Here is a 20,284-nt window from a genome sequence, read left to right as displayed (position 1 = left end):
ATCCGAAAAATTGCGACAATATTAGGAGTGGCAAAATCTACAGTTTGGTCCATCCTGAGAAAGAAAGAAAACACTGGTGAACTCAGCAACGCAAAAAGACCTGGACATCCACAGAAGACAACAGTGGTGGATGATCTCAGAATCATTTCCACGGTGAAGAGAAACCCCTTCACAACAGCCAAACAAGTGAACAACACTCTCCAGGAGGTAGAGTATCCATATCCAAGTCTACCATAAAGAGAAGACTGCATGAAAGTAAATACAGAGGGGGCACTGCAAGGTACAAGCCACTCATAAGCATCAAGAATAGAAAGGCTAGATTGGACTTTGCTAAAAAAAACATCTAAAAAAGCCAGCACAGTTCTGGAAAAACATTGTTTGGACAGATGAAACCAAGATCAACCTCTACCAGAATGATTGCAAGAAAAAAGTCTGGAGAAGGAGTGGAACAGCTCATGATCCAAAGCATAGCACATGATGTATAAAACATTTGGGGGGCAGTGTGATGGCTTGGGGGTGCATGGCTGCCAGTCGCACTGGGACACTAGTGTTTATCCATCATGTGACACAGGACAGAAGCACAAGAATGAATTCTGAGCTGTTCATGCAGTCACATTGATTGGGAGGCCTTTCATAATGACCCAAAACATAAAGCCAAAGCAACCCAGGAGTTTATTAAAGCAAAGAAGTGGAATATTCTTGAATGGCCAAGTCAGTCACCTGATCTGAACCCAATTGAGCTGCATTACACTTGTTGAAGACTAAACTTGAGACAGAAAGGCCAGAAATAAACAGCAAGTGAAAGCCACTGCAGTAAAGGCCTGGCAGAGCATTAAAAAGGAGGAAACCCAGAATCTGGTGATGTCCATGAGTTCAACACTTCAGGCTGTCATTGCCAACAATGGGTTTTCAACCAAGTATTAGAAATTAACATTTTATTTTCAGTTTTTTAATTTGTCCAATTACTTTTGAAATGCACCTGAAATGTAGTGATAGTGTTAAAAAAAAGGCTTTAGTTCCTCACATTTTTATGCAATCGTTTTGTTCAACCCACTGAATTAAAGCTGAAAGTCTGCAGTTCAACTGCATCTAAGTTATTTCATTTAAAATTCATTGAGGAAATGTACAGAACCAAAATTAGAAAAAAAAGTTGTCTGTCCAAATATTTATGGACCTAACTGTATGTACTGTCCTGACAGCTAGAACATTACAACCTAGAACATTACTGAAAATTTGTCCATACATTCCTAGATTTGGTTGCCAGTATAATTAATCATTTGGGCATATATGGCCAGAAGCGGGGCCTTTCCAACAGATAATGCTGGTGGATTATTGCTTATCTGTCCTAATAGATCCATCCACTGGCCAAAAAAAAGTGAAGAGGAGCAGCATCTCCTATCAATTCCTGCTATTTTGATCCTTTAAGGGGATCTCACCTAAATGAACAGGACAATACTAAGATGTCTTAAGCGTGTGTATGGTTCCTCAAGGTGTTGGAGTACAGGTTGCCAATTTTTGGCCACCTTAATGCAACCAGCCAAGTATATTGCATAGTAAGCCAGTTAATCAAAGACATTAGTGTACCAATGCTAACCGATAACATTACTGTATGACAGGTAACCTAGAACCTTATTGCATGACAGGTAACCTAGAACATTAGTTTATGACACTAAACTGGCATATTGCTGTAAGGTTCAAACTGAACACAGAACTACATAGTAACTAAAGTAGAACATCCTGGGGGTGCCAAATAAGGGCTGTGATTGGCTGTTTTGTAGCCCCTATGTGGACTGGAAGCCTACACGAGGCTCTGTTTGGAAGTACACCTGGTTTTTATACAACCAAAACTTGCCTCCAGGAATTCGAAAATAAGCAGCTGCTTTGAGAACACTGGGAGCAACATCCAAGGGGTTGGGGACAATTGCTAAAACGCAACTAATCTTTAACCAACCTAGAAAACTATATAGAGGTGCAATCTAGGCATGTCAGCTGACTATTAGAGGGCACTAATTAAGTACATTACTGCAAGCTAACTTAGATCGTTATTGCAAGGCAACTAAACAAAGGACATTACATGTCACTATAGGCAAGTAGCAAACTACTGTAAGTTACTTAGCCTAGAACTAGGACTGTATCTATTGTATAGGCACCCAGCGCCCGCGCCTGGGGCAGCATGTGTCAACTGTAGACCAATCTACAGATGAAGCCATTGAGATTCACATTTTGTTGCACCGTGTTATTTTTTAGTCCTAAGTCCTGCCTCTATATAGTACTACAGTGAAATGGCCATAGCAATATACAGAAAAAAAGCGGCATCCATCCAGTATTCTTGGTGAGACGATCGTGCCCCTTTGCTTGTCCAGAACCGTTAGCTTTGCTCCTCTCTTAATAAGACCTGGCGGCATCCAATTAGCTGAGGGCTCCTCCCGAGGTGAAGTGCAGCGGTTAAAGGCAGAAGCAAGAGCCGAGACCAGGGAGCTTTGCTTGGGTTCTGGATTTAGGGTGCCGTTCATGACAGTACAACGGGCCCATGAGACGGAAGAAAATGGAAGAAGCTTCTGCTATTCTGCAAACTTCTACTCTCCTCCAGCACCTAGAGGACCAAGAGGGAAAACAGGACTACATTATCTAGGGTCTGCGTTCCCACTCCAACAGGCAAGATGCAGTTCAGCAAGCCTCTGCTGCGGTTCCTGAGGGGTCTACCCAGTCTGCTACTCCAGGTAATAGAGGTTTGTCCCATGACCCAAAAATCCCCTTGCCTGATAAGTTTAGTTTTCCCTAACAATTTCCCTACTGGTGAGGATGAAGTAAGATTCGTTATGACCTTACTACAAGGTGACCCACAAGTCTGGGCACTAAGATTACCCCCTTCTGACCCTGCCCGTCAATCCCTAGAAACATTCTTTGCTACCATGGCCATGTTATACGATGACCCGGATCGTGCTAGCTCTGCCGACTCCGTGATTCGTAAACTCCGCCAAGGGAGAAGAGTAATTGAAGAGTACTGTACAGAAATTCCACCGCTGGTCAGTTGAGACGGGGTGGAATGATACAGCTCTTCGTAGTCAATGCTGAGTGGGACTTTCTAGTTCTGTCAAGGACAGCCTGGTTAACTACCCTCCTTCATCCACTTTGGATGACCTTATGAGCTTAGTGGTCCAAATCAATAGTAGGCAAAGAGAAAGACGGGCTGAAGAGGGTACAAATCTCCCTATTATATGTAATGACGAATCTCCAACTCCTTCGCTTCCAAGTCCTCAGGGGGAACCCATGCAACTCGTTTATCCCCTGAGGAAAGGGCCCGAAGGCGATCCCAGGGTCTATGCATATATTGTGGGGATAAGGGTCATTTCCTTAAAAATTGTTCTAAGAGGCCAGGGAAACCTCAAAACCTAAATGGAGAAGGGGAGCTGCATTTGGGTAGAGAGATTCCCTCTCCCCAATTCGCCTCAAAAAATTTGTTACCTGTTGTTTTGTCCTGGCCTGGGGGTTCAGTTCAAGTTTCAGCCTTGGTGGATTCTGGGGCTGAGGGAATCTCTTAGATGCTGCCTTCGCAGTAAGGTATAATATTCCCCTTATTCCCCTTACACATCCTGTGAAGGTTTCTGCAATTGATAAAAGCCCACTGGGGTCAGGTCTGGTAACCCAAAAATCCAAGGCATTATCCATGTGTGTAAACAATATGCATTGTGAAAAATTAGCTTTTCACGTTCTCGATGGTTCCTTGTCACCGTTTTATTTTGGAGTTACCTTGACTACAGGTACACAACCCCATTGATTGGGTTATTGGGGAGGTTATTCAGTGGGGTTCCAAGAGTAAAGATTCATGTCTAACTTCCACTCTAGTGGTGGAAGCTGCTTCCCTAGTGAAACTCCCTCTAAGTCTCGTTCTGGGGTACATAGTGCCCATTCGGCAGTTACATCCACTCTGAAAAGAGCAGCCAAGGGCTCCTCCCGAGGTGAAAGGCGGCGGTTAAAGGCAGAAGCAAGAGCCAAGACCAGGGAGCTTAGCTTGGGTTCTGGATTTAGGGTGCCGTTCATCACATAATGACTTTAAATGAAAATTTAAATTTTTAATTATAATTTTCATTTAAAGGGCATGTAAAGGCACACAAATAAAATCCCATTTTTACTTTCTTTAATGAAAAAGAAACCTATCTCCAATATACTTTAATTAAAAAAATGTGTACCGTTTTTATAAGAAACCTGACTGTATGCAGTGAAATTATTCCTTCATTTACTGCTGTGGATAGGAATTATCAGACAGTCCCTAACTGCTCTGCAGGGAAACAATCATACTTATGAACAGCAGGGGGAGCCCCGCCTTACTTCCCAGCCAAGCAGAACTCAAGCAGCTTTGTTTGTTTTCCTGTTTTGATAATTTATGATGATCCCTAAGCAGCCCAGACCACACTGAGCATGTGCACAGTCTTAGTCTTGCAAAGATGTTTAACAAAGTTACAAGATGGTGACCTTCTGTGGCCAACTTTGAAAGCATAAATCACTTGTTTTATTAGACTTGTGGTGGAGAAAGTTCATGTTTATGTTTAGTATACAAAATACAGCATTTCTAGCCTTATTCTACTTTAGACTTTACTTCCCCTTTAAAGTCATTCCTAGTGTATAATTAATTCATTGAATTGTAATTCATGATTTAAGGAACTTGTTTGTACCACGAAAGGAGTATAGAACCCTTTTAGGGGACCTTTTTTACTTTTAAAATTGTGGACAATTTCTAATTAATTATTTTATCAAATTCATATGGTAATTAATTTATGTGGACTAATTAATTTCTGCACTGCACTTTGAAACATAACAAATAATTTATTAAATTTTGGATACAAAAGTTGATACTGATTGACGGTATTATTGGGCAATATAAAGAATTCTCTAAATCTCAACCTTCGATTGAATTATATTTATAATTGATGGGAGTGACCTGTTTAAGTAATTCGATTGGGCAGCTAATTCCCAGGCAGGCAGCGCTGGCCCCATTATTTACATATCTCGAGTCAACAAAATATTTTTACAATTGAATAAATCCAGTAATTCTTTTTTGCTGCGCTGGAAATGTGATTATATGTCATGTGATAGAATTCTGGATTCCAAATGCTATCACATTTAATTTAGCTTTTTATTCATCTTTTCTCCTTTGTAATGGGACAGAAGCCTATTTCTATTTCTGGACATTAAGAGATTAAATAATAGATTTATCTGCGAAACGTTAATGAAAAGATTGATTTTCCTTTATAAGCTGCTCAACAGAGATGCAGTTTCTGCCATAAAGATGAACGGAATTATCCACAAATTAGCTGTTTTATTCACATCACAAACATTCTATACAGTTTCGCAGTTTCAGAGACGACACTTATTGGCTGTGATGGTCACAAGACTACCATGCTATGGTATTCATTGGTCCAAGCTCTACATGCAAAGAGCAATCCAGCATGCATCTTGCCCACCATAATATCTTATTGTGCAACATTCCAGCAATTGTGTGCAGTGGAACTTGAACCAAATGTATCAGTATGAGTCAATACAAGTTTTGCTCCCATTTGGTAAATCTGGAACTAGTTGCAGAGGCAGCTTCAGACTAGAGTACTGGGGGACAATCGGGGCTGCAACCAGTGGCCCCCTTCCAACTTCTGCCCGAACCCCTTCATGCCAAATTGCTGTGTCTTATCATGCGCCGATACTCTCCTTTATTTCAGGGAGCGGCTGATGTTGGAGGAATGGGCATGGGTCGGCGAGGATCAATGAGGGCCGGATCCACTGGGTTTATTCCTGGTGTCCCACTGGCCCAGTCCAATCCTGTGCATAGGCAGCACTTTGGGTATGCCAGGGAAGCGGCTGTCAATAAATGTCTTTGAGTGTCTTTCAACTGGTTCAAATAGAAACACTTATTGCAGCAACATGCACAGGGAACCCCTGAAATTATTATGGGTAATTTGTATAGACCCTGAAGTGAAGTAGAAAAGTGCTCAGGCTTTTAGTGCTCATTTAAAGAGCAATTCTGTCTCAGGTGAACTTGCAGGTACAGAGCATTGCAGACAGGGACGGATTTACATAGCAGGCACCCTTACGCCCGCTGCTGTTCATCGTCCCCTCCCCTTCCCTTGTGAACATGCGCATATTTTCAGCATAAGGTTGCCACCTTTCCCCCAGTGGAGACTGACTGGGCAAGGTGCGGGGCCGTGACGCAGTGATGTCAATAAGCGGGGCTATAAGGCGGCGATCGGCCAATCGCCATGTCAATCATGGGGAATCCTGCTCGGTTTCCTTAATCCTTATTGGTTTTGTCCAGGTCAGCCCTTCAAAATGCCAGGCCATCCGGGTCAAAACTGGACAGATGGCAACCCTATTTCAGCATCGGGTCCGGAGTACTGGGGATTGGTGCACAGGAAATGTTAAAAACTATTGTATCGCCTGCGAATCCCCAGTGCTTCTAAACCAATGTGGGTGTGGTTGGGCCGCATGCTGCCCAGGCCTGGACTGGCAATCTGTGGGTTCTGCCAGAGGGGCTGCTGTATGGTTCCATAGAAAGTAGGTAGCTGTTTTGGCCTCTGTGTACTTGGAATGGAAGGGCCTGTTTTGACTCCCAATCCAGGCCTGATGCCGCCCCACTAAAATTCTACAGCAATAGGCCCGGGCCTTTGTGGCCTTTGTACAAATCCAGGCCTGACTGCAGAACGCAAGTTGCTCTATAAACAAGAGGCAAACACAGACCTGCACCAATTCTACTGCTCCCATCCTTTGCACTTTGCATCTTGTCCTGCGTGTTGTAAATGAACCCTACAGCCTGCTTGGGGTGAAATGTAGAGTAGTGGGGTAACTACCGGGGGTGCAGGGGATGCAATTTCACAGGCACAGGGCAGAGGGAATATTTTTGTTGCACTTGCTGGGGGCAGGCGATCGATTCCATGAGGGGGGCTGTGCCCGGCCCTGCCCCTTGCTATTTATACCACTGATGTAGAGGCCACTAGCTGTATAACAATAGAGGAAGCAGAGACCATGGTTGCTGGAGGGCACAAGGGGCCTGGACTGCGGGAAATCCCCCTTCCCCTTTCTCTGGGGATCCTTGGAATTAGATTCAAAATTTCAGAGGGCACCTGGAGGGTATTCTTCAGTACTTATTTTGAGTTTTAACTGCCACGTTTCTTTGCCAATATTTGCCCCTGCCAGTATTTCACCTGCCTTACCGTGGTAAACAAGTCCATTAGTTTACTATTAACAATAACCACAAATCTGTTACACCATACTTGTGAACATTTCTAGCTTACCAAGCAACACAACTTAAAACGACAGTTATTCCCATGTATTTTGTTGGAATCCTTGATTAATGTGCAAGTATTAAAAAGTGCAGAGACTGGGGGGGGGGATAAGTACAGAAACTGTTTATACCAAGCAAATTAAAATATTTTTCTCATTGCAGGATTCCTGGGTTGCATTAGATCAGTTCTTATAAAGCTTTGAGGCCAGCATTCCAATGGGTCTAATTATGTCTGTGACTATGGAAGCAATATAAAAATAATAATTATTATAAAGTCTGTAGGCACTTGTTACCCTGAGGCTGAGGCATACGGATTTATGCTCTGGTAGATGGTGGAAAAATGCCCCAATCTGCCAATGCCTTTTGCCATTCATTTGAAAGGGGACGCAAGCACTGGAACTACCCCTATCCAGCCTAAAAAATTGCCGATTCAAGTAAATGGCTGCTTTAAATGGCTGTGATGTGTTCTACTCTGTCCGTTGAAATAGCAGACAATACAACTCATGGGCTATAGTCCTGTTTGTAATTTTAGTAGTGATACTTGAAATTGGTAACATAGTAACATACATACCCCTAAAGCAATCTGCCACGAACAAAGAGAAAAAATCCGGTGGGCCCCAGCTGTGACAGGGGTCCAGAGAGGGCTTTGCAGCAGGGGCCCCTGAGACAGCAGCCCCAAATAACTAATAAAGCAACTTTGTCCAACCTTTTACCTTTGGCTATTGTAAGAGCAGCATCATGCTAAGCCAATGGCCAACAAAGAGTGATTGAAGCTTTACAATGGCTAGAAGCATGACAATGCTGGAGATACACATATAATGAAAGGGTCATGCCTATACACTATGCCAGTGCTCACGTACCTTTGCAGACGTTTCATACCAAGCGACAAAACCGTGTTCCTTGCAAAACTGGTCCATTTTGGTGAAATGGTTCTTAAAATTATCTTTTCCCTGGTCAGATTTGTTGGCTAGAAGCACAGCTGATACCGGCACCCCATTTGAAAGAGTCAGTTTTGAGTCTAAATCCTCCTTCCACTTTGCCACCGCTTCAAAGGTCGCCGGCCTTGTGACGTCGAAGACGATAAACGCGCCGACTGCTTCTCGGTAGTAGACTCTTGTCATGTTTCCAAATCGTTCTTGGCCTAAGGAAAATATATTTTTGGGACATTAATAGAACTTTTCATTTAATACGATCACAAATGTTAGGTTCACCTTAAAGGTTGAAGAGTAAGGAGATAAATACAATAAGGCAAAAAGTGGAGAAGACTTGGACCGAGGCCATCAAGTCAAACCAACTAATGTTTGTTGATATTTTTCTTAAACTGCTGAAACTGCACACATAACCAGAAGCATTTTATGGCCTGAAATAACATTTGCCATCTTTGTGCATAACCCCCAAGTCATGAATAGTCAACATACAACAACTAAATATAGATGATCTTTGGCCAAAGTCTAGAGTTCACAACATAATGCCCAATGTACCAATCAAACTTGTTCACTGACACCTTTGGGGTCATCCCCCCCTTTAGTTACATCCCTTTAAAAATGTCAATAATAAACTAATAAAAAAGATATTTCTTTCAGATATTTCCCAAATATCTGATGTTTTGTCTGCAGAACAACTCATATAGAATGGAGCTGAGCTATTGGAGCCCATCAAATATTGTATGTCTTTGAACACATTAAAGAGTGAAACTGTTTGCAATAATAATAAAATGTAGAATTATACAATTTAATGACTACACCTCTACACAACACCTCTAGACTACTTTGTGTAAAGAAATGTATTTTATGAAAGCTTTTCAACTTGTTGAAAAGCGCATCGCCTCGTGTGGTTAGCACAGGCGTTTTTACATAGGCGCCCATACAAAACTGTCGCCTGCGCCGGTCGCGGCGACTAGGGATGTCGCGGACTGTTCGCCCGCGAACTAATTCGCGCGAACATCGACTATTCGCGTTCGGCGAATGTTCGCGAACGTCGCGCGACGTTCGCCAATTTGGGTTCGCCTTAGCTGGCGCTTATTTTTGCCCTCTCACCCCAGACCAGCAGATACATGGCAGCCAATCAGGAAGCTCTCCCTCCTGGACCACCCCCACACCCCCTGGACCACTCCCCTTCCATATATAAACTGAAGCCCTGCAGCGTTTTTTCATTCTGCCTGTGTGTGCTTGGAAGAGCTAGTGTAGGGAGAGAGCTGTTAGTGATTTGAGGGACAGTTGCTAGTAACTTTGCTGGCTAGTAATCTACTTGATACTGCTCTGTATTGTAGGGACAGAACTCTGCAGGGATTTGAGGGACATTTTAGGTTAGGTAGCTTTGCTGGCTAGTAATCTACCTTCTACTGCAGTGCTCTGTATGTAGCTGCTGTGGGCAGCTGTCCTGCTGCTGATCTCTCATCTGCATCTGTTCTTCAAACAACTGCCACCTAGCTGTCTAAATATCAATAATAATACCGTCTCCAGAAACACCACCCGAGTGACGTTTTTCAAGCAGCAATAATATATTCCGTATCCAACGGCTGTAGTGTATACGTTGACCTTGCAGGCATTATTTGCCCAGTCTTTAACCAAGTGCCACCTAGCTGTGTGAGCTTTTTCACATTCCGTGTCCAGAAACATCACCTGAGTGACGTAGTGTGATTTCTGCCCTTTACAGCACAAAACGCAGCGCTGTGTCAACAATGGATTTTTCAGATACATTTTTGCCCTTGATCCCCCTCTGGCATGCCACTGTCCAGGTCGTTGCACCCTTTAAACAACTTTAAAATCATTTTTCTGGCCAGAAATGTCTTTTCTAGCTTTTAAAATTCGCCTTCCCATTGAAGTCTATGGGGTTCGCGACGTTCGCGAACTATTCGCATGTTTTGTCGCAAGTTCGCGAATATGTTCGCGAACATTTTTTCCGCCGTTCGCTACATCCCTAGCGGCGACTGGCGCGGCGCTTTGTCGCCGCGACCGCAAACGCGTGCCTATCTCCCCGTGTGGAATAGCCCTAAAGGGCCAGCAAACTTTGAAATATCTTTGCTGTAAATAGGACTTGAAATTCAGTGTTGAAATTACATTCTGCCAATTGTTTTAATTGAAAGAAATCCATATTGTCTTTATTTGCCATTATAAAGCACCAATTTGAAAGTGTGTGTATATTCACTGAACATACTACAGGGCAATTTGTTTAGTGCTCCATATGTACCACTCACTTATCTACAGTAAGTAGATAAGTAGCAGCGGAGGAGCAGATTCCACCTTGTCTGGCTGTAGCCTTTGAGCAGCTCATCAACAGGGGCTTCTCAGTGGATTGGTAAATTAGTGATGGGTAAAACTGACCCATTTCGCCAAAAATTCACAGCAAAAATATTTGCCAAATTCATTGAAATCAATGCGTGGTTTTCCGCCCTGCAATTTTTCAACCCATGCAATATTTTAAAAACGTGTGACATTTTTTTAAGTCCGTGGGCGTTTTTTCTTGGCGCAACGAGGCAAAATATTTTGCTCATCCCTATCGGTAATTAGTTTTATCAGCTCCTTTGAAGTTCTTTGGGACCAGGAGATACCGAAGTGAAACTTGCCTTCATAGTCGTGTTTAGTGCCAGAAATAACAGAAACCATAGATATTTCTTAATTAAAACAACAGACAAAAAGTATGTTCAGCACAAACCCTATTCATTCATCTAATGTTGAAATGGAGTGTAAGCTGTTCCTTTAATACCTTATAATGGATTAGAATATAATATAAAATATCTGTTGAACAGAACTGCAAATGTCTTTGCATAAGGCTTAATGGTTTACTGTTCGATGCCCAAAAATTTCAATTGGATTTTAAGCCTCAGGTTTTACAGGACATGCTCTATAAACACCTCTTGGGTTGTAGGGAGGTGAAGCTGGAGTAATTCCGGTAAAAGTGCAAAATTCAGTTTATATTGATGGCTCGGTGGTTGATGCTGCTTGACAACACTGGCGTCCTACGTTCCAGATGTAAATTATGAGTTTGTATGTTCTGTGTTGGTTTCTCTGGATGCTTTGGGGTTGCTCTCGCCCTCCTAAAACGTACAGTGGGGTTAACTGGCTTGTGATGCAGTAGGCCATGGTGTACTTACTGTATGGGACCTTTCTGCTGGGGCAGGGGCTGAGTATGACGATGCACAGAAATCAAATTCACATGAGGTTTGCACTGTGTCGTTGGTGGGTCTCATGATCACAGAGAGGGAGTTTATCAGATGGGCTGTTGTATCATGTGCCTCTCTAACAATGTTCCCTTTATGGAGGATTCTGCAGTATCTCTCGGACAGTATGGCCTCCAGCTCTCCTCTCTGTGTATCCTCTTTTCCCTGCATCATCATCATCCATTCCTTACAATAACCAGTGCTCCCTCGTATTCCCTGCAGGCAGTGTGTGTAGTAGCCTTCTGTTGCATGCACTCTGGGTGGGTAAGGGCAAGTATTTGTGAAAAATGTGGTTTTTGACTCAACAGATTCCTCAAATTAATGTCAGTCTGAGAAACTCGACTCAGGAAAAAAAGCCGCTGCTGGTAACTTTAAGAGATCAAATTCCTATTTTTAAATCAGAATTTTGGCTCTGCTGGTGGAGAGAGTATTTGTGCTCTCCGCAATGGTGATGTGGCCCCCACCGGCGTTAAAAATGGTATGTGAGGGGGGTGGCATCAAAAAGACTGCTTCAGGGTGGCAAGGACCCCTGAAACGGCCCTGCTTATAGGGTTGCGCCATTAGCTGCAACTGACTTGCGACAAGTAAATGCCCGTGTGCACCAGACACTACACCATTCGAATAACTTGTATGCGATTTACGAAAATGATTGATGAATATGCAAAATTGCATATTTGTGCAGCACACCCATCTAGCAGTGGATCTCAGGGGCTGCGGCAATTACACTGGGAGTAAAAAAAAGACAATTGGTGTTTGTGCATTGCATTATGTTGGGAAATGAGCCTTCAAAGCTTAAAGGGCACTAATGTGCCGTTTAGTCTGCTCTGATAAATTATTCACAAGGGGCATGGTGCAGGGCACTAAGGGTGCACATGAACCCTGGGATTAACTACTGCCTTCAAGAGCTGCTATGTCTAGGGTTTTCTTTGCCTGTTGCCCCTACACCCCCAGTGACTCACATTCTCTTGCCGTTATTGACGCCACATTCCAGAAGTGACTTTATTGCCACAATAAAGTTACAACTGGGAGTTTTTAAACTAAATGCGGTTTGGTTGCTATTGGCGACTGCACTTGTGCAATTTTGCACCATAGGCAGGTAGTAAGAACAGAGGACAGCAAAAGGAACAGACATGTGCCACCCCCCAGTCACCCTCTCATGAATACAAGCAGCACTGTATTCATGGGAAAGACATGTGCCAATGGGCAGCGACCATGACAAACGGTGCAAAACGAATGGGTTTGAAACTGTTTTGCCCTTTACAACCAATCTGTGACTTTCCAGCTGCCATGGCATGGTAGAAGCTGAAGTTCAGGAGCAGATTTTGCATCTTTTTCTGGATACCGCTACTGGCCGGCATCTTTAAAAAAAAAAATGGAGACTACTATGCCTATAGAAGAGGAACATTTATAGAATGCAGTCAATATTTTGTTAAAATAAACAGCAAAAAAAAAAGTGTAAAACATGTTTATAAGTCCTGTTGCCGTGCTAAAGGTGGCCATAGATGCACGCTTCATACAATATTCGGTGCGTCTATAGGGGAGAAGAGTGTCAGGGAGCCGGGAGATCCCTTCAGGGAGGTAGTCAGGATCGAGGAGGAAGCCCTCTTGAGGGAGCATGGTCGCGGTGTCCAAAGGGTTAATTCAAAGAGTAGTCAGAATCCAGGCAAGAGTTCAGGGGCAGGCAGGTAACAGCAAAGTCCAAAGTCCAGGCAAGGGTCAAGATAAGTAATCAGGAACAGGATTAGCAATATCAGCTCACAGGAAACCCAGGATACACTTAGGAAATGTATTCCTATACTTGGGCGCCATTCTAGCGTCTAGATGGCGTTTTTATTTTGAATTTGGCGCCATTGTGACGTCATTGGCGTCATTGCGCCGACGTCGGCACGCTGACGTCATCGCGCCGGCGCCGCTACCCACGTGGCCTGCTCTGGGCGGCGATCGTGACAAAGAGCAACCAATATCTGCAGAAGACTCTCGTCTATCCAGCTGGCCGCATAATTTTCATTGGGTGCCTTTGAAGGCACCCAAATGTCAGCCACAGATACAGGTAGAATTCTATTATTTCTACCTGTATATCTGACAATTCTGTTACAGTTTGTATTGAAAACGAACGATCTTCACAGGAAAGATCGTAATTGTAATGTCTATGGCCACCATGATAATGTAATTAGTGTTAATCTATTGCAAAAATGTAATCTACTTAATCTCTAATGCAGGGGTCCCCAAACTTTTTTACTCGTGAGCCACATTTAAATGTAAAAAGAGTTGGAGAGCAACACAAGCATGAGAAAGTCCACGGGGATGTCAAATAAGGCCTTTGATTGGCTGTTTGGTAGCCCCTATATGGACTGGCAGCCTACATTGATGTTCTGTTTGGCAGTACACCTGGTTTTTATACAACTAAAACTTGCCTCCAAGTCTGGAATTCAAAAATAAGCTCCTGCTTTGAGGCCACTGGGAGCAACATCCAAGGGGTTGGTGAGCAACACGTTACTCATAAGCTACTGGTTGGGGACCACTGCTCTAATGGGACCAAGGCTTCTGGAGATTCCTCTCCAGATCATTATTATAGTATGTGACTTTATTTATTTTAAATCCTAAATCAGGGATTCCTTTCATCCGTGTCACTAGAGCCCCCTCGTGCATTTAATCCTTCACACGTGCAACACCAACGCCAAGGAATGTGGACTCACCTCTTTTCACACTTTCCCAGTCTGCTACAATAAGAATCCTGATGGTGTTATGTGTTGCAGCAGGAACGCACATTATTCTAAAATATGAGTAACTGTCCCCTGCAGCTGTGGGAAAGTGTTTTTATTTCTCACATGGGTTTATGTCTGGCCCCCGGGCCAAGCAGTTCTGGTATTGTATGAGTTGTCTATGTATGGGGATGAACAAATAACCGTTCTTTGGATCTAAAGAGCACCGGCAGTCGCTCGCCCCACTGCACTTGTTATTGTCAGAAATTACAAACACATGAGAGATGTCATTAATCTCAGTTAATTCAATGAGTAATTGATCTGCTAAGTAGTGATGGGATTCCTGTGCAGCTATGAAAGTATTCTCCCATGGGTATCGTATAAAATGTCAGCTTTTTTAGAGGATTTTTTTGCTCTGAATCCTGCTCATGCCATGTGTGTAACGCATGGAAATTAACATTGCATACGTTTAACCATGTTTGGGGGAGAGATATGGTTTGCACATGATGGATAATAAAGTAGAACTCCACAGATAATAAAGTAGAACCCCACAGATAATAAAGTAGAACCCCACAGATAATAAAGTAGAACCCCACAGATAATAAAGTAGAACTCCACAGATAATAAAGTAGAACCCCACAGATAATAAAGTAGAACCCCACAGATAATAAAGTAGAACCCCACAGATAATAAAGTAGAACCCCACAGATAATAAAGTAGAGCCCCATAGAGAGACAGAAAGCAACAGTGTTATAAGCACATATGAAAACTCATCCATGGATAGATAGATAGATAGATAGATAGATAGATGATAGATAGATAGATAGATAGATAGATAGATAGATAGATAGATAGATGATAGATAGATAGATAGATAGATAGATAGATATAGACCTTTGATAGATGATGATAGACAGACAGACAGATGATAGATAGATGATAGATAAATAGATAGATAGATAGACTGATAGACAAATAGATCGATGATAGATAGAGACAGAGATAGATAGATAGATAGATAGATATAGACCTTTGATAGATGATGATAGACAGACAGACAGATGATAGATAGATGATAGATAAATAGATAGATAGATAGACTGATAGACAAATAGATCGATGATAGATAGAGACAGAGATAGATAGATGGATTGACAAATAGATAGATCGATAGAACAATATTATATCCAGAAGGAAAAACCATACAGTGCACGTACTGTGTTCTAGCTTCTTAACAGCCTACTTCGCTAGCGTTTGTCATTTTCGTTACTGCGCAAATTCACTAGGAACGCTGGCGTAGATTCGCTAGTGTTACTTCGCACCCTTACGCCTGGCAAATTTTCGCTACGGACGTAACTACGCAAATTCACTAACGCGCGCAGTGTACTGAACGCTACCTTTTACGCTAGACTTCCTTCGCCACCTCAGACCAGGAGAAGCGCAATAGAGTAGATAGAGATTGCTTCAAAAAAAGTCAAATTTTTTTCCAAGTCCCAAAAAACGCTGGCGTGTTTTCTACATTATGGGTGATAGGCTGAAAAAGATTGAAAATTTTTTTGGGGCTCCCCTCCTTCCCCCCTACATTTCCTGACTCATGGCAACTTAACTATACAGTGGGCACATGTGTAGGGCAAAATAAAAATTTTATTTTATGTTTTGAAGGTTTCCCAGGCATTTGTAGTGATTCTACGTATTCCTCCATTGAAATTTGAATTTGGCGCTGTATGCAAATTAACCATCGCTAGCGTAACTTCGCTTTGCTTAGCGAATCAACACTAGCGCAACTTCACAACCTTACGCTACCCCTGAGCGCAACTACGCCTAGCGAAGTGTGGCGAAGTGCGGCGAAGTGCGGCGAAGTTACGCCTGGCGCAACTACGAATCTCAGTGAATTTGCCCCCCAGTCTTAAGTTTGTCCATCAAATTATTGCTCTTTCATTTGCAGATGCCACATTATATCAACCCCCTAAACTGAGAGTTACACTTATGCAGTCCAAGCACATTTGTGATCAATTTGAGTTAAAATCATCAAATCTGCATATACTTCACAAAGAGAAGAAAAGACAACTGCAAAAAAAACAGGACTTGTTTTAGTGAACTTATTGATATCATGGTAGAGAAATGTCTTCTTCACTGTGACCCTTGCAGAATTTATGGTATGTAGAGATGTATTTAGAGTTTCCATGATGACACTCAGAGTTACCATGGGTTTTGATCATCTGTACAACAGAATCATCCTTTGCTAAACCTGATTTTACCATTCAGGATTGGTCAGTGTCTCAACCTAAAGAGTCAGGCTGAAAATTGAATTGAATTTAAGACAATATAATGCATGGTCTTCCCATAAGCTTATTTCTTTGAATAATGTCCTGTACTCTATAGAAAGCCTTTGGAGGATAATATTGAGAGCGCATGCTGAAGCCACATCACCAAAAGCCACCTAGAAGCTCTCCAGAACAGGTATATCAGCAAGAAGAGTGCTCCAATGTTTATCTAGTGACTCCCAGAGGAGCCAAGCCTGAATGTTAGATTAGTGAATCTTGGGGAGAATGTCTATCTGCTCTCCTAGATGCACCTGAAAGCCCACATTGAAGGTCAGCTATGGTCAGATTTGGGGCAAACATTTCTTTGCTGTCCTAGATATTGGCTAATGTTTCCTTATATCAGTGACCTTGCTATGAAATAAGAGGTGCCCTGCATACTGTCATGATTTTTATGGTGTAGATTTTATTTCTAAATTACACTGCAAATAATTCACTCTGCCATGAAAAATGTAATTCCTAATCCAAGTGTAATTTTTTTAGTTGTAATATTGTTGGGTAGCTGCATCTCAGGTCATTTTGCCTGGTCATGTGCTTTCAAAAAGAGCCAGCACTTTAGGATGGAACTGCTTTCTGGCAGGTTGTTGTTTCTCCTACTCAATGTAACTGAATGTGTCTCAGTGGGACCTGGATTTTACTATTGAGTGCTGTTCTTAGATCTACCAGGCAGCTGTTATCTTGTGTTAGGGAACTGTTATCTGGTTACCTTCCCATTGTTCTGTTGTTAGGCTGCTAGGGGGGGGGGAAGGGAGGTGGTGATATCACTCCAATTTACAGTGCAGCAGTAAAGAGTGAATGAAGTTTATCAGAGTACAAGTCACATGACTGGGGGCACCTGGGAAACTGACAATATGTCTAGCCCCATGTCAAATTTCAAAATATAAAAAATATAAAAAAATCCATTTGTCTTTTGAAAAATGGATATCAGTGCAGAATTCTGCTGGAGCAGCACTATTAACATTTTGAAAAGCACATGTATTGCCATGACAGTATCCCTTTAAAGTTGGGTATGACGTGAAACTCTAGGAGGAGCAGGGCCAGTGAGTTGTCAGAGGTTCTTTTACACAGCTGGGGATTATATAGAGTAGATGAGCGGCAGTAAATGCTGTTTCTGACAATATTGTCCTCCTCATCCCTGTGGCCGTCCGCTTGTGTATTGTCTTCTTTCCCACACTTCCCTTTCTCATTCATCCTTACTTTATCTCTCCTCTGTGTTTATTTCTTCCATCTCATCATTATTATGTTCTCCCCAATATATTCCCTTTTATCGCCATTTGTGCAGAGCAATTACATTTTCCAATGACTTACCTTTTCCCTTACCCATAATGCAGCTCCCCATAATTCTATTGGGCTCATCTGTACGTGTTAAAACATAAACAACACAACTGCCCTCAAAACTGTCAGAGTGGGGTTTGTGTCATTTGTAGAACTCAGTGTTAAAGCTCCGTTTATATGTTATTTGTGCTTTGTCTATTGATGCAGAGTCAACAGTGGGAACCCTGGAATTACACGATGGAGAAACTAAACACAGGGGTAAGAAGGATGGTACTGGCAGATTAACCCAAATAAGTTTCACTAGGAGTGGCTCATTCTAGCACAACAAATGTGTAACGTGCTTGTACAGATTACTGCGCTCATATAATCCCACCGGGAATTTGTAAAAGTCTGGGAAAAAAAAAACATTACTACTAATCCCGAAAAGGATTCGCTTTCATTCACAAGTTTTACACTAGTAAAACTAGTGACGAAATATTATTATTTTTTCCACGTTTTTCTAGTCCCATTGCATCTTGGAGTCAGGAAGGAAATTTTCCCCCTCTGAGGCAAATTGGAGAGGCTTCAATTTGGGTTTATTTTTGCCTTCCTCTGGTTCAACTGGCAGTTGGGCAGGTTATATATAGACTTCAAAGTGTTTTCTCATTTTTTCCTGTAAAATGCTACTGGATCAAGGAAGCATGATTAGCGATGGGCGAATTTATTTGCCAGGCACGAATTCACGGCAAATTTGCCAGTTTCACAGCCGGCGAATAAATGTGCAAATTTGCAGTGAAAATTCGCTGGCGAAAATTCGACGGCATCATGATTTCACCACCGGCGCCAATTTAGACACCTGCGACGATAAACGGAGGCCCAGACTTTGACGCCGGCGTCAAAAATCTCAGTTTCACAAATTTTTCGACAGTTTTGCGAATTTCATGGGAAATACGCGAAATTCGTGGCGAAGCGAAATGGGACAAATTCGCCCATCGCTAAGCATGATATAAAAAATGAATATTTGTCAACTGATACTGCTTATTTTTTTTTTTTACAGTTTTGATGAGCAAACCCTGACCTTGGTGATTCCCAATAGGCACAGCAGGCTTGAACCTAAAAAAAAACATTTTGACACTTAAGCGCTGCAAACGACCCAAATTTCACTGTGGTTGAAGTTACACTGGAATTGGGGCAGAAAAAAGCTGCACTATGGGTAAAAAATGTGGCAAACTGTGTCCAAAATTGCACCCAAACTGTACTGCACAGGTGCTAGGCATGCAACCCAACCCAAAGTCTACTGCAGAATTCACGTGCAAGGCCTGGAGGGTGGGTGCAAAAATTTATCAGAACTAGCTCACCAAATTGTAGAAGATGTTTAATAATTCATTTTCACAAATAGATTTTATGTTTTTCTTATAGTGTTTGAGATTTAAAGGGTTTATTCGTGGACTGTATGTTGGGGGTGCATGGCAAATGTCTGGCATTTAAAGCAGGGGAAATGTGTCAGTGACTCACAGTATGAATGTGTTGGTTGCGCCTGGAAACAAATGCTTGGTGGAGAAAGCACACTCATAAACCATGTTGTTAGGTTGAAGAGTTTACAAACGAATGCTTAAACTGTAAGAAGTAACCATTGGCTTGACTAGAGTGGGTTGGGCCCCCCACTCCAATTCTCATCCTCCTGCCCACTTCCCGCCCCGCCTCCCCCCACCACATCCTGTCTCTGCCCCGCCCACTCCTTGAACCCAACCAACTTGGGTCTCCCTTCCTTGCCACATGTAAGAGAACAGCTCGGGAGGAGGTTTTTTTTTTATTAGCTATAGAGAAATCAGACCTTGGGGGTGGGGCTATGATGCAGCGATTGGCCGATCACTGTGTCAATGATGGGGAATCCTGCCCAGTTTTCGTTATTTGGAAAACCAGGCAGGAAGTTTTGACCCGGGCAACCCTTCAAAATACCAGGCTGTCCGGGTCAAAACCGGACAGGTGTCAACCCTAAGAAGACCCCACAGTCCGGGCCTCCCATGTTCCCCCTGCGACTGTGGGTTCTGCTTCCTCTATAGTTACGCCACTTGGGGTAACATATAGAAAAGGTAAAGGCACAAGTGTAGGATGGTGAAACTGTCAGGGGTCTAGGGGTGTGACTGGGGAGAGTTGCACTGTAAAACTGCAGGATGGTGGGCGAGAGGTCAGATGAATTCAAATTTTGCATTTGGGCCCATAGGGCTTTAGTTATGTTAATAACCCTGCATGTGAGGTTGTATATGGTGCACATTGCTTTCGTGCCGGATTAAAATTCAAAAAATGTAATAGGCAGCACTGCATAAATATACAGGCCAATGTAAAAAAAAAAAGCAGAAAATGGATCAAAATGTATAAATGAGAATAAATATTTGCATTTCAGAATTTAAGATTTATTATTAGATGAAAACTGTTCCATTAGAGAAAATGGGAGAAACCGCCCCCCCTCCCCCAAGTCTGCAACACTAAAAATGAGTAAAGGTGGCCATACACATAGAAATCCGCTCGTTTGGAGATGTCGCCAAATGAGCAGATTTCTCCCCGAATGGCCACATTG

General features: G+C 42.6%; 1 protein-coding gene across 1 annotated transcript in view; it reads right to left on the bottom strand.

Annotated features, from left to right (window-relative positions):
* Positions 1-20,284, bottom strand: part of rab38.S (RAB38, member RAS oncogene family S homeolog) — a 29,592-nt gene that overhangs the window by 6,196 nt on the left and 3,112 nt on the right. Inside the window, exon 2 of the mRNA XM_018250368.2 lies at positions 8,131-8,411. Coding sequence (XP_018105857.1) covers positions 8,131-8,411 — 281 coding nt within the window. The remainder of the gene's footprint in view (positions 1-8,130; positions 8,412-20,284) is intronic.

The sequence above is a fragment of the Xenopus laevis genome, chromosome 2S (genome assembly GCF_017654675.1).
Source record: "Xenopus laevis strain J_2021 chromosome 2S, Xenopus_laevis_v10.1, whole genome shotgun sequence".
NCBI classification, from domain to species: domain Eukaryota; kingdom Metazoa; phylum Chordata; class Amphibia; order Anura; family Pipidae; genus Xenopus; species Xenopus laevis.
The sequence above is the reverse complement of the archived record's forward strand: the minus strand, read 5'-3'. Positions and strand labels throughout refer to the sequence as shown.